At 39.2% G+C, this 12,244-nt stretch overlaps 1 protein-coding gene across 2 annotated transcripts in view; it reads right to left on the bottom strand.

The window, feature by feature from the left end:
• Positions 1–11,956, bottom strand: part of LOC142140072 (hydroperoxide isomerase ALOXE3-like) — a 30,657-nt gene extending 18,701 nt beyond the window's left edge. Inside the window, exons 1-5 of one of the 2 annotated variants that reach the window (XM_075197932.1) lie at positions 11,884–11,921; positions 4,878–4,915; positions 3,906–4,092; positions 539–743; positions 92–173 (exon numbers count right to left, since the gene is read on the bottom strand). In XM_075197932.1, the coding sequence (XP_075054033.1) occupies positions 92–173; positions 539–743; positions 3,906–4,052 (434 nt within the window). In that variant the 5' untranslated portion in view covers positions 4,053–4,092; positions 4,878–4,915; positions 11,884–11,921. Of the gene's footprint in view, positions 1–91; positions 174–538; positions 744–3,905; positions 4,093–4,877; positions 4,916–11,883 lie in introns of both variants that reach the window. The other variant, XM_075197931.1, reaches the window with a different exon arrangement.
• Positions 11,957–12,244: the final 288 nt, after the last annotated feature.

The raw sequence follows: 12,244 nt of genomic DNA, 5'->3' as shown, positions 1-12,244 counted from the left end.
TGATCAAGACTCTCCCCTCCTCGGAAGACAGGCCATTTTCCCAAAGGCAGCAAGTATACAAAACATCACTTCATGTACATTGGTCACTCACTTGTGGGTCTCTCTCTCCTTCTCCAGTTCTAATGTCCGTTGTTGCTGAATAACAGGGTGAGTTTTCCCAGCTAATACAATGCCTGAAACAGAGAAATGGTCATAATACAACTTCCAATAATCACCAGTACAGTTTTTATTGTAATTAAGTAAATGTGACCTGTTACCCCGTGATTAGAAGTTGATTTTAAACTCTCACATGGCTACAATTTAGTACGAGATGGTCCCCACATGGAAACCTTCACAATTATAGTGTAACATGTACTCCCGTTCTGCCCAGCCCTTCTACATAGAACCAGTCTTCTCAGCTCTGTAATATCTAGTCCTGTGCACCAAAATTCAGGTGGAGAGACTTATATTAGGGATTTTATTGTGCGTTTATTACTAAAGTATAAGTTGGGTAAGAGTTCCGATCTGTATCCAAGTCCTGCAAAAAATTCCAACTCACCCTTCCCCTCTGGGATCTCCACTGTAGTTAAACCAGGGATCCACCGATAGAAAGGGAACTGGTAGAGTTGACCATTGGGACAGGTCACGTCAACATACTGGCAGTGCCAGGCATCCATTTTAAATTTCTTGTAGTGCTCTGTTGACAGCCGAACCACCAGGAGCTCTCCCAGATCTTCCTCAATGTTAACATCAAAGTCAGTCACCTTGAAAAGCAGAGCAGAGCCTTAAAAAACTTGCATGGAATAAGTCTAGAATTCCCACTAGGGTAGACCATGAGTGTCGCAATTATACAAGGTGATGTTATCAATAGAGTTCAGGGACTTTGTGGACATAGACAAGTATATAACAATGGTAAATGGCATTTTTACTAGAAAATTGCATATTTGCAGACATCTTGGTTTATATGTTTAACATGTAATATCAGGGTAATCCATTATATGTATTAATGAGAGAGCCAAATACAAAACATTCTATCATTTCTTCATTGGAAGTTGTACACAGGGGTAGAATTCCAATAGAATATATGTAGTTATTACTTTTCCTCAAATACAAACCTGTGTTTTTTAGGAATTGTTTCTTATTTTATTGTATACAGAATGGTTGAAGGGTTAGGCTAGACTTATTTCAGTTATATGCAAGAACAGTAGCCCTTCTGGGGTCTATCCACTGCGTAACATATTTGTTTATGAGACCTTTAAAAATGTACACAAAAATAAACATATACAATGTTCTACTTTCCCATATCAGGAGAATGCTTATGACAGATATACACAGCAGAGACTCGCTAAATATTCACATTAACTTTTAAAGGGGATTGCCACTAACATTTTTTTTAAGACTTAAGCCAAAACATGCACATGTGTAACATGGTACATAGAGTTTTATTTTAGAAAATGTAAACGCCTTTCCGCCTCTGGAGTAATATTTTATATTTTGTTGCAGACACTGTTCTGAAGATTTATTACTGTCTGTCCAACACATATTGCTATTTTACTTTAAATAAGCTATTTCCCCGATTGTAAACTATCTGATTTCCTATACAAAATGAAAGAAGAACCTTGGATTTGCCGGATCCACTGGGGTTCCCATTGGCTGTAATGGTTCCATGTCTACTGCTCTCCTCTATAACTGCTAGGCTTGTTTCAAGCAGACTAAGCTTGGGTCAGTGACCCCTGTGAATTTACTATTCGCCTGTTTAAAGTAGGGATGTGCACCGGCGACTTTTGAGGTCTCGTGTTTTGTGTTTTGGATCCGGATTTTCGTTATTTTTGAGGTTCGGATTTGTCTCGCAAAACACTTGACGAAAGGTCTCGGTTCGGATTTAAGGTATTGGATTCGGATTTTTTTGAAAAAAACATAAAAAGTTTAAAAATCAAGTTTTTGGGCTTATTTTCACTCCTAGGCTATTATTAACCTCAATAACATTCAATAACAAGCATTTCCACTAATTTACAGTGTATTCTGAACACCTCACAATATAGTTATTAGTCCAAAACGTTGCAACAAGGTATCTTTCTGGACTGCGTAGAGGAGTGGGTCACCACAATATATTAAAAACCCTGAACTTTTATGAATCGCACCAATAATTGTACCTGGACTGCGTAGAGGAGTGGGTCACCACAATATATATTAAAAACCCTGAACTTTTATGAATCGCACCAATAAATGTACCTGGACTGCGTAGAGGAGTGGGTCACCACAATATATTAAAAACCCTGAACTTGTATGATTCGCACCAATAAATGTACCTGGACTGCGTAGAGGAGTGGGTCACCACAATATATTAAAAACCCTGAACTTTTATGAATCGCACCAATAAATGTACCTGGACTGCGTAGAGGAGTGGGTCACCACAATATATATAATAAGAAAACCATCAACTGGTTTGATTCGCACCAATAAATGTACCTGGACTGCGTAGAGGAGTGGGTCACCACAATATATATAATAAGAAAACCATCAACTTGTTTGATTCGCACCAATAAGTGTACCTGGACTGCGTAGAGGAGTGGGCACTGGGCACCACAATAAAATATATAAAAAACCTTCAACAGGTCTGCATTACACTACACATACGGCTGCTCCTCCATCCTCTCCATCATATACATGTTGGAGTTTTAGCGTGTGACAACCTCTTGTTTTTGATAATGTCAGTGCATTTTGAATATTTTTCAATTTGCCCCACACCACTGAATGTACTTTATCTATGATACGCGTGGGTGAAGCTGAACCACTAGTCATGAACACGGGCCAGGGCCTAAGCCGTTCCTTGCCACTCCGTGTCGTAAATGGCATATTGGCAACTTTACGTTTCTCCTCAGATGATTTTAAGTTTCTCTTTTTGCTACTTTTTCTTAACTTGGGCTTTTTGGATTTTACATGCCCGGTACTACGAGATTGGGCATCGGGCTTGGAAGACGACGTTGATGGCATTTCATCGTCTATGTCATGACTAGTGGCAGCAGCTTCAGCATTAGGAGGAAGTGGGTCTTGATCTTTCCCTACTTTATCCTCCAAATTTTTGGTCTCCATTATATGTAGCACAAGATACTGCAGAATGTGTGAACTTTGTAATATTGCAGTACCACTGGACTTTTACTGCTGAATGTGTGAACTTGGTAATATTGCAGTACCAATGGGCTTATACTGCAGGATTGGTTGTGAAAATTTTGTGGTAATTAAAAAATATTAAAGTAGTTTTTGGTATTTTATAAAAAAAACTTTTTTTTATTTTTTTAAACACAGGGGAATATTGGGGAAATAACTATGCCCTTAGAAGCACAGAGCACAGGACACAGCACCACTGGACTGAACAGGACACAGCACAGGACCCAGCAGCACCACTGACCTCAGAAGGACAGAGCACAGCACACAGCACCACTGGACTGATACTGCAGAACACAGCACAGCACAGCACAGCACTAAACAGCACAGCACTAAACAGCACAGCACTAAACAGCACAGCACTAAACAGCACAGAACTAAACAGCACAGAGGACCACCTAACACACCCTCCCTCTACCCTGATCAATGCCCGAGTGAAGATGGCGGCGACTAGCGGGGAATTTATAGGATCCGAGTATCGCGAGATCCGACAACGGGATTATGAGTCAGAGCCTCAGTTTCACTTTTGAATTTGGCGCCAATACCCGGATCTGTCTCGGATCCGACTCGGATCCGCAACGTTCGGGTGGGCTCGGATTTCAGAAATCCGAGCGCGCTCATCCCTAGTTTAAAGTAGCCAAGCAGTAAGCTTAGAGAGCATCATCTGTACATATTTTTAAGTTTGAGTGCAGTTCTTCTTTAATTTCATTTATTTGTAGTGTAACATTATTCCCATATTGTGACTCTTATAAGATACTCACTGCTCCAGGTTTGAAGTTATTCCACTTATGGGGCAGTTGATGTTTAGCACTTTCACCTTGGACCCCCACAAGAACAATGGAAACTTGATCAGAGGTCCCAGCACACAGGTACTTCCCTGTTGCAATTTTCACCTTGTAGATCCCCATGTCTGAGCCAGTGACCTTGTGAGAGAAGCTCTGTAAGAAACTAGAAAAGTGAGAAATGTTTTAGATTAGGATTCATCTCTTATATCATACAAAATAAAATAATAATCCAGCAGAGTGCCAGTGTCAGGAAACCAAGACATGGATTAAACTGCTGGCGTGAATCATTGCAATAGACCATGAGCTGCACCATCATTAATGAGTCTATTTTATCTTTATCCCTGCAACATGATTGTGTCTGTACCCAGATATCTCTGATCCCCCTAAAGAATCCTTTCAATCCTCCAGTGATCCAAACAGGCCAGACTTTAAGACTGTTCCAGGCTCCGCAAGTTTGTAAAATAAGCCTGCCCAACCTGTGGCTCCCCAGGAGTCCCAGCATGCCCTGCCAGCTATCAGCTGGCCATCTACTGGCAAAGCATGCTGGGGCTTGTAGTTTCAAAATACCTGGAGAGCCACAGGTTGGCCAGGCCCGTTCTTAAAGCTCAACTTTGTGGAATGTATCCACGTATGAATTATAGTGTTGGATACTTTTAGTAATCTTCATCAGTGCATTAATGTTTAGTCAGTATAATATAATGGTTTTTACTTTTCGTTACCACCTCATTCTCTCGCTACTCCATAAACAATTAGAATTTCTAATAAACATCTCAATTTCTTATCTTTACCAACTGTACGAATGTTCGTATTTATTCTCTGTCCATTGTAATTTGCTTTTAAAGATTGTTCCCATTAACTACACCATAATCTGTATCTGATAAACTACAAAGCCAAAGCTTGAACTCTCAATGAATTCTCAGCATAAAAATCAATTAAACCCCTACTCACGTAATAAAGGTGTCTTCTGTTGCTCTACAATGTGTGCTCTGTTAATGGAGAAAGTGCTGTATACAATATACATAAAAGTTATACTATGAAAGAAAGAAAAATGATTGACCAAAATAATGTATAATGATACAAGAACGTGTGAGAGTCTGTATGAATCCATGTGTCTGTGGGTCCTTTTTATGTCCTAGTGTCAGTGAAGACGACTCCCTTTTTACATCTCAGTTCCCAATTGGAGCACATTACTCTTCAATGTTAGTACTCAACATAGCATACAAAACCTAATACAGGTATTTGAGATATTTATTTTGAGACGAGAATACATTGGGCTTAAAATACATGTAATGAAAAATCATACAACTCGAAACATATATTGAGTGTAACGTAATACAACGTATATTAATAGCACTGTACTGCATTTTACACCCTCAGGAGCAACGGTTATCATTCCTTGTCAGCACACATTTAGTCAGTTAACCAGTAAAACCCCTGTTAGAAAGCTCGAGTCAGTAAAGTTATACGACTTGCTATAAGCACCATAACCCATATCATATAGGTGTTTAGATAGGCGGGTTATGTTATGTCAACTGGTTTATTGTTAACAATGCAGCTAAAGCAAAAAAAATATTTTCATTATCCACTTTTCATTAGTGCAGTTAGATGTATAAATACCCAGGCAATACATCAGCATTTCAAATGGTATATATTTTTTCCCCACACACTAACTGGTTCAAAAAAAAAAAAAAAAAAGTCAATCTGTCCATCCCCTCTAATTAAAGCCCTTTTTTTTTTATTGGAAAGTTACAATATATTGTATATGGAGACGGGAATACATTGGGCTTAAAATACATATATAATGAAAAATCATACAACATGAAACATAGAGTGTAAAGTAATACAATGTATATTAATAGCACTGTAGTGTATATAACAACCTCAGTAATCATATCTGTTAGGTTGGTGACATTACAGGGGCAACTGTTATCATTCATTGTCAGTACACATTTAGTCAGTTAACCAGTAAAACCCCTGTTAGGAGCCCTTTAGTCAGTAAAGTTATATAACTTGCTATAAGCATCAGTTATTTATATAGCGCCACTAATTCCACAACTCTGTACAGAGAACTCATTCCCATCAGCATACTTCCCAACTCTCCCTGAATGTCAGGGAGACTCCCTGAAATAGGGGTGATCTCCCTCACTCCCTGAAGAGTCTGGCATTCTCCCTGATGCTGAGCCAGTACAAGACGTGGTTGGCTTCGCCATCTGTGGCATGATGACAGTTCAGAAATTGTGTCCTATGTCCATGTATTGATGCCTATGGAGGTGGCCATTTTCATGGAGATCAAGATTTAATCAAAGACTGACAGGTAAGACAACATGACTTCAGTAATGGAGACAGAAATGTAAAAGACACTTCAGTCTCTAGAGATTCATTAGCTGCTTTTTTTAACGCGTACTTGCCTACTCTGCCAGAATGTCCGGGAGGCGCACGCATTTCTGGGAGACCACCTGGGCTCCCGGGAGAGCAAGGCAACCTCCCAGTTCTTGCCCCGCAATAGATAGGTGGCGGGAGAGTGGCTTAATGACGCAAATACTGCGTCATCTTAAACCTGCTGTAATTGTCCAAAATTGTGACAATCATTTAGGGGGCGGTACCAAAATGATGGATCTCCCTGAAGCCAACAAGGAAAAGTTGGCAAGTATGCATCAGTCCCTGGCCCATTGGAGCTTAGTCTAAATTCCCTAACACACACACAGACTAGGGTCAATTTAGATAGAAGCCAATTAACCTACTAGTATGTTTTTTGAAGTGTGAGAGGAAACCGTAGCACCCGGTGGAAACCCACGCAAACACAGGGAGAACATACAAATGGCACACAGATAAGGCCATGGTCAGGAATCGCACTCATGACCCCAGTGCTGTAAGGCAGAAGTGCTAACTACTAGGCCACTGTGCTGCACCATAACCCATATCATATATGTGTTTAGATACGCAGGCTATGTTATGACAACTGGTTTATTTTTCACAATGCAGTGACTGAAGCAAAAAAAATATTTTTATTCTACACTTTTCATTAGTGCAATTAGTTATTTAAATGTACAAATACCCAGGCCATACAACGGCATCTCAAATGGTGTAGTTTTTTCCACCCAAACTTGTTCAAAAAATGTCAGTCTGTCCATCCCCTCTAATTAAAGCCCTTTTTGTATTAAAAAGTCACAATATCATATTGCATTAACTGTCGGTTACTTTATAAAGAATGTTGAGAACTTGTGTGAAGAAAATAAAAGTCAGCCTCCAAAAAATGTGCCAAACTTCCCTTAAGCCACATTTGTGGTTATATAGATATGAGCAAACACATTAAATTTTACACTCGCTCATGTCCCTCCACCCCCCCCCCCCCAGATTTTCTTCAGCCCTCTCCCACCAATTTTCTCTAGCTACTTTTCTCCACATTTTCTGTAACCCCCTCCCATTTTCTCCAGCCCCCTCTCCAAATGTTTTCTGTAGCCCCCTCTACACCCCATTTTCTCCAAATTGTATGTAGCAACACAACTTTATTCTTGATGTGATTCTTATACTCAGGCAAACTTTTTCTTTTGATTCAACTTTCTATCATCAGACATTCAAGATGGGCACTAAGTTTGGCCCTAGTTTTACCACTCTGTATATGGGAAATGTGAGGAAGAAACGGCCCATATGGGGCCAACCTAGTACTCTATGACAGTCGTATTGATATGTTTATTATTTCGGATGAGATATAGATTTAGCACAAAACTTTGCTTCTCACCTTAATTCTAATAATTACAATTTAAAGTACACTAATAGTTTTCATAACTGAACTGTTAACTTATTTATGATTATCACTCTCAGCCCAAGAGGATAATTATCTCCTCAAATTACAATATAGTAGACTCCAGTAATAAGTTATATTACAATAGTGGGCACAATTAACCATGGGTCAACAATATCCCAAAAAGAAAATTGGGAAGATTAAGACATAATCACATATTAGACAAAGATTTTGAATTACAAACACGACAACACGTTAAAGAAGTATGTCTCAAGAGGATACCCGGATATTATTTTTACTAGAGTCTTTAGCTAAAGTAACTAAAAGTTGATGTCTCTTTTAATAACCCAAATTTAAGACAAACTTGTGCCAGAATAAGAAAATCCTATGAACAAATTTCGAAATTTTGAAACAAGATCTGACACCAGAGGGTATTAATTCAAGAGAGACCCACTATCATTAAGAGGAATGAAAACCTCAGGAATATTTTGGATTCCAACTAAATAATAATCATCATCTTTTATTTATAAGGCACGACAAATGGCCCGCAGCGCTGTACATGACACTTAAAGAAATGATCCAAAACACACAACATGATACATGAAGAACAAAATACAAAGACCCGACATTCTGAATGAATAAAAATACAAGGCAACAGGATAATGCAGATCAAATTATTTGCAGGACAGCGAGTGAGTGATGGTAGGAACCAGCGAGAAGTAGGCCTAAGTTTAAGAAAACAGGGCTAGGGAAGCATGCCAAGAGGTACAGAGGGTGATGAAATATTAGACAGAGAACACAAGGAAAGAGGGCCCTGCTCGTGAGAGTTTATATCCTATAAGGAAAGGGGGAGACACATATATGGTAGTACTGATTGGGGGAGTGGGGGTGAAAGCTGGGACAAGACAGTGAGGAGGAAGGCAGATAGACTCATTTGTTCAAACCTTACGGGCACGCTTGAAACCCTTGACAGTAGAGGCTACCCTGATGGAGTGTGGGAGTTCATTCCACAGCTGGGGAGCAGCCCGGGCAAAGTCCTGGAGGCAGGAGGTGGAAGAGGTGATCAGTGGAGTAGTGAGATGACGGTCATTGGCAGAGTGCAGGGGGCATCCATGATTGTATGTAGAGATGAGGTTGAGATGTATGTGGGTAAGTTTATTACAAATATAATTTGAGATCACTTCCTGTGATAAAACCATTGAGTTTGTAAAAAAAATACTAGTAGGTTAATTGGCTGCTATCAAAAATTGACCCTAGTCTCTGTGTGTGAGTGTGTGTGTATGTTAGGGAATTTAGACTAAGCTCCAATGTGGCAGCAGTGATGTGAATGCATTCTCTGTACAGCGCTGCGGAATTAGAGATGTGATATAAATAGATGATGACTATAGGACCACTAGGACATTGAAGGAATGTTTTAGACAGAAAGACATAATATCCTGAATCACAGAGCAAATCCAGATTGTCTTAAAGTTAGATGTAGTACTGATTAAAAACAGCACAAGGTGTAGGTTTAAAAGACTGTGCCGCAGTGAGGCCCCCTGTATAGATCCAGACTTTGCATCCAGAGGGACTCAACAAGACCATGGAATTTAATGATATGGTATGAGGAGACACAGTGAGGGATCATGTATATTTATACAAATGGGTATAAACAATATTTATTTTTTTTTCTTCATAAAACTAGGACAGACTCTCAGGTCTGGGGTTGTGGACACCAGCTAAGAGTGACACAGTCAGAGAGCAGCTGTGCAGAGTCTAAGTTACTAATGAGATTCACCAGAGTTCATTGCAAAACAGGATGGATTTTCTGCGTGTAATAACCAGATAGTGGTCCACCAAACTGGCCCCTTAGCATGGTGAGCGGAGCACTACAGATACGTAGCCCTTGAGGAAGAATAGTCAGAAAAGCAGAGGTCAGCAGGATGCAGATAAACTGAATAAAATCAGCTAACAGAGAAATAGATTGTAAGCAGGGCCCTCTTACCTCTCAGTATGTATGCATTACCCAGTATTGTTTTATTATTGTTTGTTCCCCCAATTGTAAAGCACTGCAGAATCTGCTGGCGCTATATAAATAGATGTTGATTATGATGAATAGTCAGAGGCCAAAATCTATAACCGCAGTACAAAGTATTTTGTGATACTTTGTACTACAGTTATAGATTTTAGCGGTCAGGAAGAACTCGGATCAATTATCAGAAATTAAGCAGTAAACATGATAACATGATGATCTCAGAATAGCAAAGCTGATATTCTGGCAAAGAATGAAAGGCCAGAGCAGGTTTACATACTGTTTGGGAGTTCAACTCACCGTTTATGCCAAGTCAACAATCACTTGATTGCAACTCAGTAAACTTCCATCAGCTGTGCTTGCCAGGCTGTGCAGTTAAAGATGAACAATGACTACTGCATCTAAATAAAGAATTCCTGACTCAGACTGACTTTGCAGTGGTCTGTCATTATGGCCCAGAGAACGCAACAATACCCAGAGACTTAGAAGTTTGGTTTTCCCGAGTATAAATCATACTTGCCTACTTTGGCAGGCAGCTTTCTGGGAAGGGGTTCATCGAGGGGGCGTGACCACATGGTCGTGTCGTGTTTAGCCCCTCCCCCTGCCATCTTCAACAACACCGAAATCTGGATCCGGGATTTTTGCCTGCTCTCTCGGGAGTCCGGGAGAACTCCTAAAAATTTGTGAGTCTCCCGGACATTCCAGGAGAGTAGGCAACTATGGTATAAATTGACTGGGCCAATAACAATTTATTTTATTTGAGAGGGTCATTGAAAATATATGCTAGACATGTAACTTTGTAGTAGAATAATGGGAAAGGGGTTATTTAACATAAATGTTCTTTTTGGTCCTGTTAATCACCGATGGTAAATCAAATATGTAAATATAAACCAATCATCAACTCCCATTGCTCTTTATCTAAATTTCAGGAGTCCATTTTTTGCTATGCTAAGAGTATAAATGCTTACTGCTCCCCTTTTGAAAACATGTCTAAATAAAAGACCATAAGATTTTACCACATATATGATTTTGCTATCATGCACTTGGTTCTATTATAGGACATCTTTTGGTTTTAGGATTTAAGTTATGCATATACACAAGCTAGGCATGTTTTATCTCCATATTTTAAAAGGATACCCCTATGATTTCATTGTTCCTTTCCACATTGGTATCATCTATACATATAATATATGTAACATAAGATTTTGCAAATGTAGAGAATATAATGTATAGTTATTATATAGTGTTTTTAAAATCACATAAGTCCGGTGCAGACCTCCACTATGACTGCTCAAGTTACTACACAGCTTTGAGCTAATAATTTAAGGGGAGTGCTTATCCTGCTTGCCTATTTAATGGTGAACTAGAGCTACACCATTATTTTCTACATCACACTACAGGTAGTCACTAGACAGATTACAGTGAATGGAGATTATTTTGAATTCTCAAACCTGAATAAAAATGTTGGTGTCTATACCATAAGTCAAAATAAGCAGCAAATGTTTTTTTTTTTTATTATTCCAGTGTTAGCCAGAAAAATCTATGTGATGTTAAATACTTTCATGTCAAAAAAAAAAAAAAAAAAAAAAGGTATTATAGCAGTGATACCTTTATTGGCTAACCAATTTTTTTTTTTTTTTATATTTGCTATAAGTTGCAACAGCAGAATATAGGAGCACACACTGGAGATGATATCCACAGCTGTGACCATCACCGGCACTCAGATATAGATTGCATTTTACCCATTTACCCACAGGTGAGCAGCTCCTCACTGACAAACTTTAACTAGAGGGCCGCTCTGCAAAGCCAGATAAAAGGAGGGGGGAGCAGCAGGGTCTGATCACTGCTGCTACCTGACCCCATGACTTCATACATCAAAGTGACCCCCACATCTGCAACATAACAGCCATGCCACTGCTAGTTATATGACTGCCCAGTGCTGGGGGTGAGAGTGTCATTTTTCACAATTGACTTCATTGCAATGAAACATTTTTTTTTTTTTTTGTTTTTCAACACCAATCAACCAAATCTCAGGATTTCTTTCACTATCTATCACAGCAGGGGGAATAAATATATATATATATAGCTGGCAATATGCAGAGAAAGCATGGAAGCACTGTAAAACATTTGTGCAGTAATACACCTAGGTTGATGATAAAGACATGTGTGATAAACAATAGTTTAAAGTTTGGTTAACTTACATGGGTTGAAATGTTCCTTCTCAAAGCAAGTAGATAAGTGTGTGTCAGCACAAACAACAGAACCATAGATGGGCGTTTCCTCTTAAAAGGAAAGATGGGTGTGTTGCCTGCCAATCAAGCTAGGGCTGTGGGAGGAGTGTCATGTATAAAACCTTGCTTGTTTCATTTGTTCAGTGAGATCAACAATGATCTTTATATCTATCAATATCAATGGTTTTGGGCATAAAATAACCGAATTTAGTGCTCCACCTGTTTCTTGGATAAGTAAGGTAATTCTAAAGCTAATAAATTAAGAAGAAAACAGTTTAATCCCTGGTAGTCCGTCCTTAACTCTGCACACAAACCTGATTGTCTTCCTCTT

Source organism: Mixophyes fleayi, chromosome 2 (genome assembly GCF_038048845.1).
Source record: "Mixophyes fleayi isolate aMixFle1 chromosome 2, aMixFle1.hap1, whole genome shotgun sequence".
Classification (NCBI taxonomy): domain Eukaryota; kingdom Metazoa; phylum Chordata; class Amphibia; order Anura; family Limnodynastidae; genus Mixophyes; species Mixophyes fleayi.
This window is presented reverse-complemented; position numbering and strand designations above follow the sequence as displayed.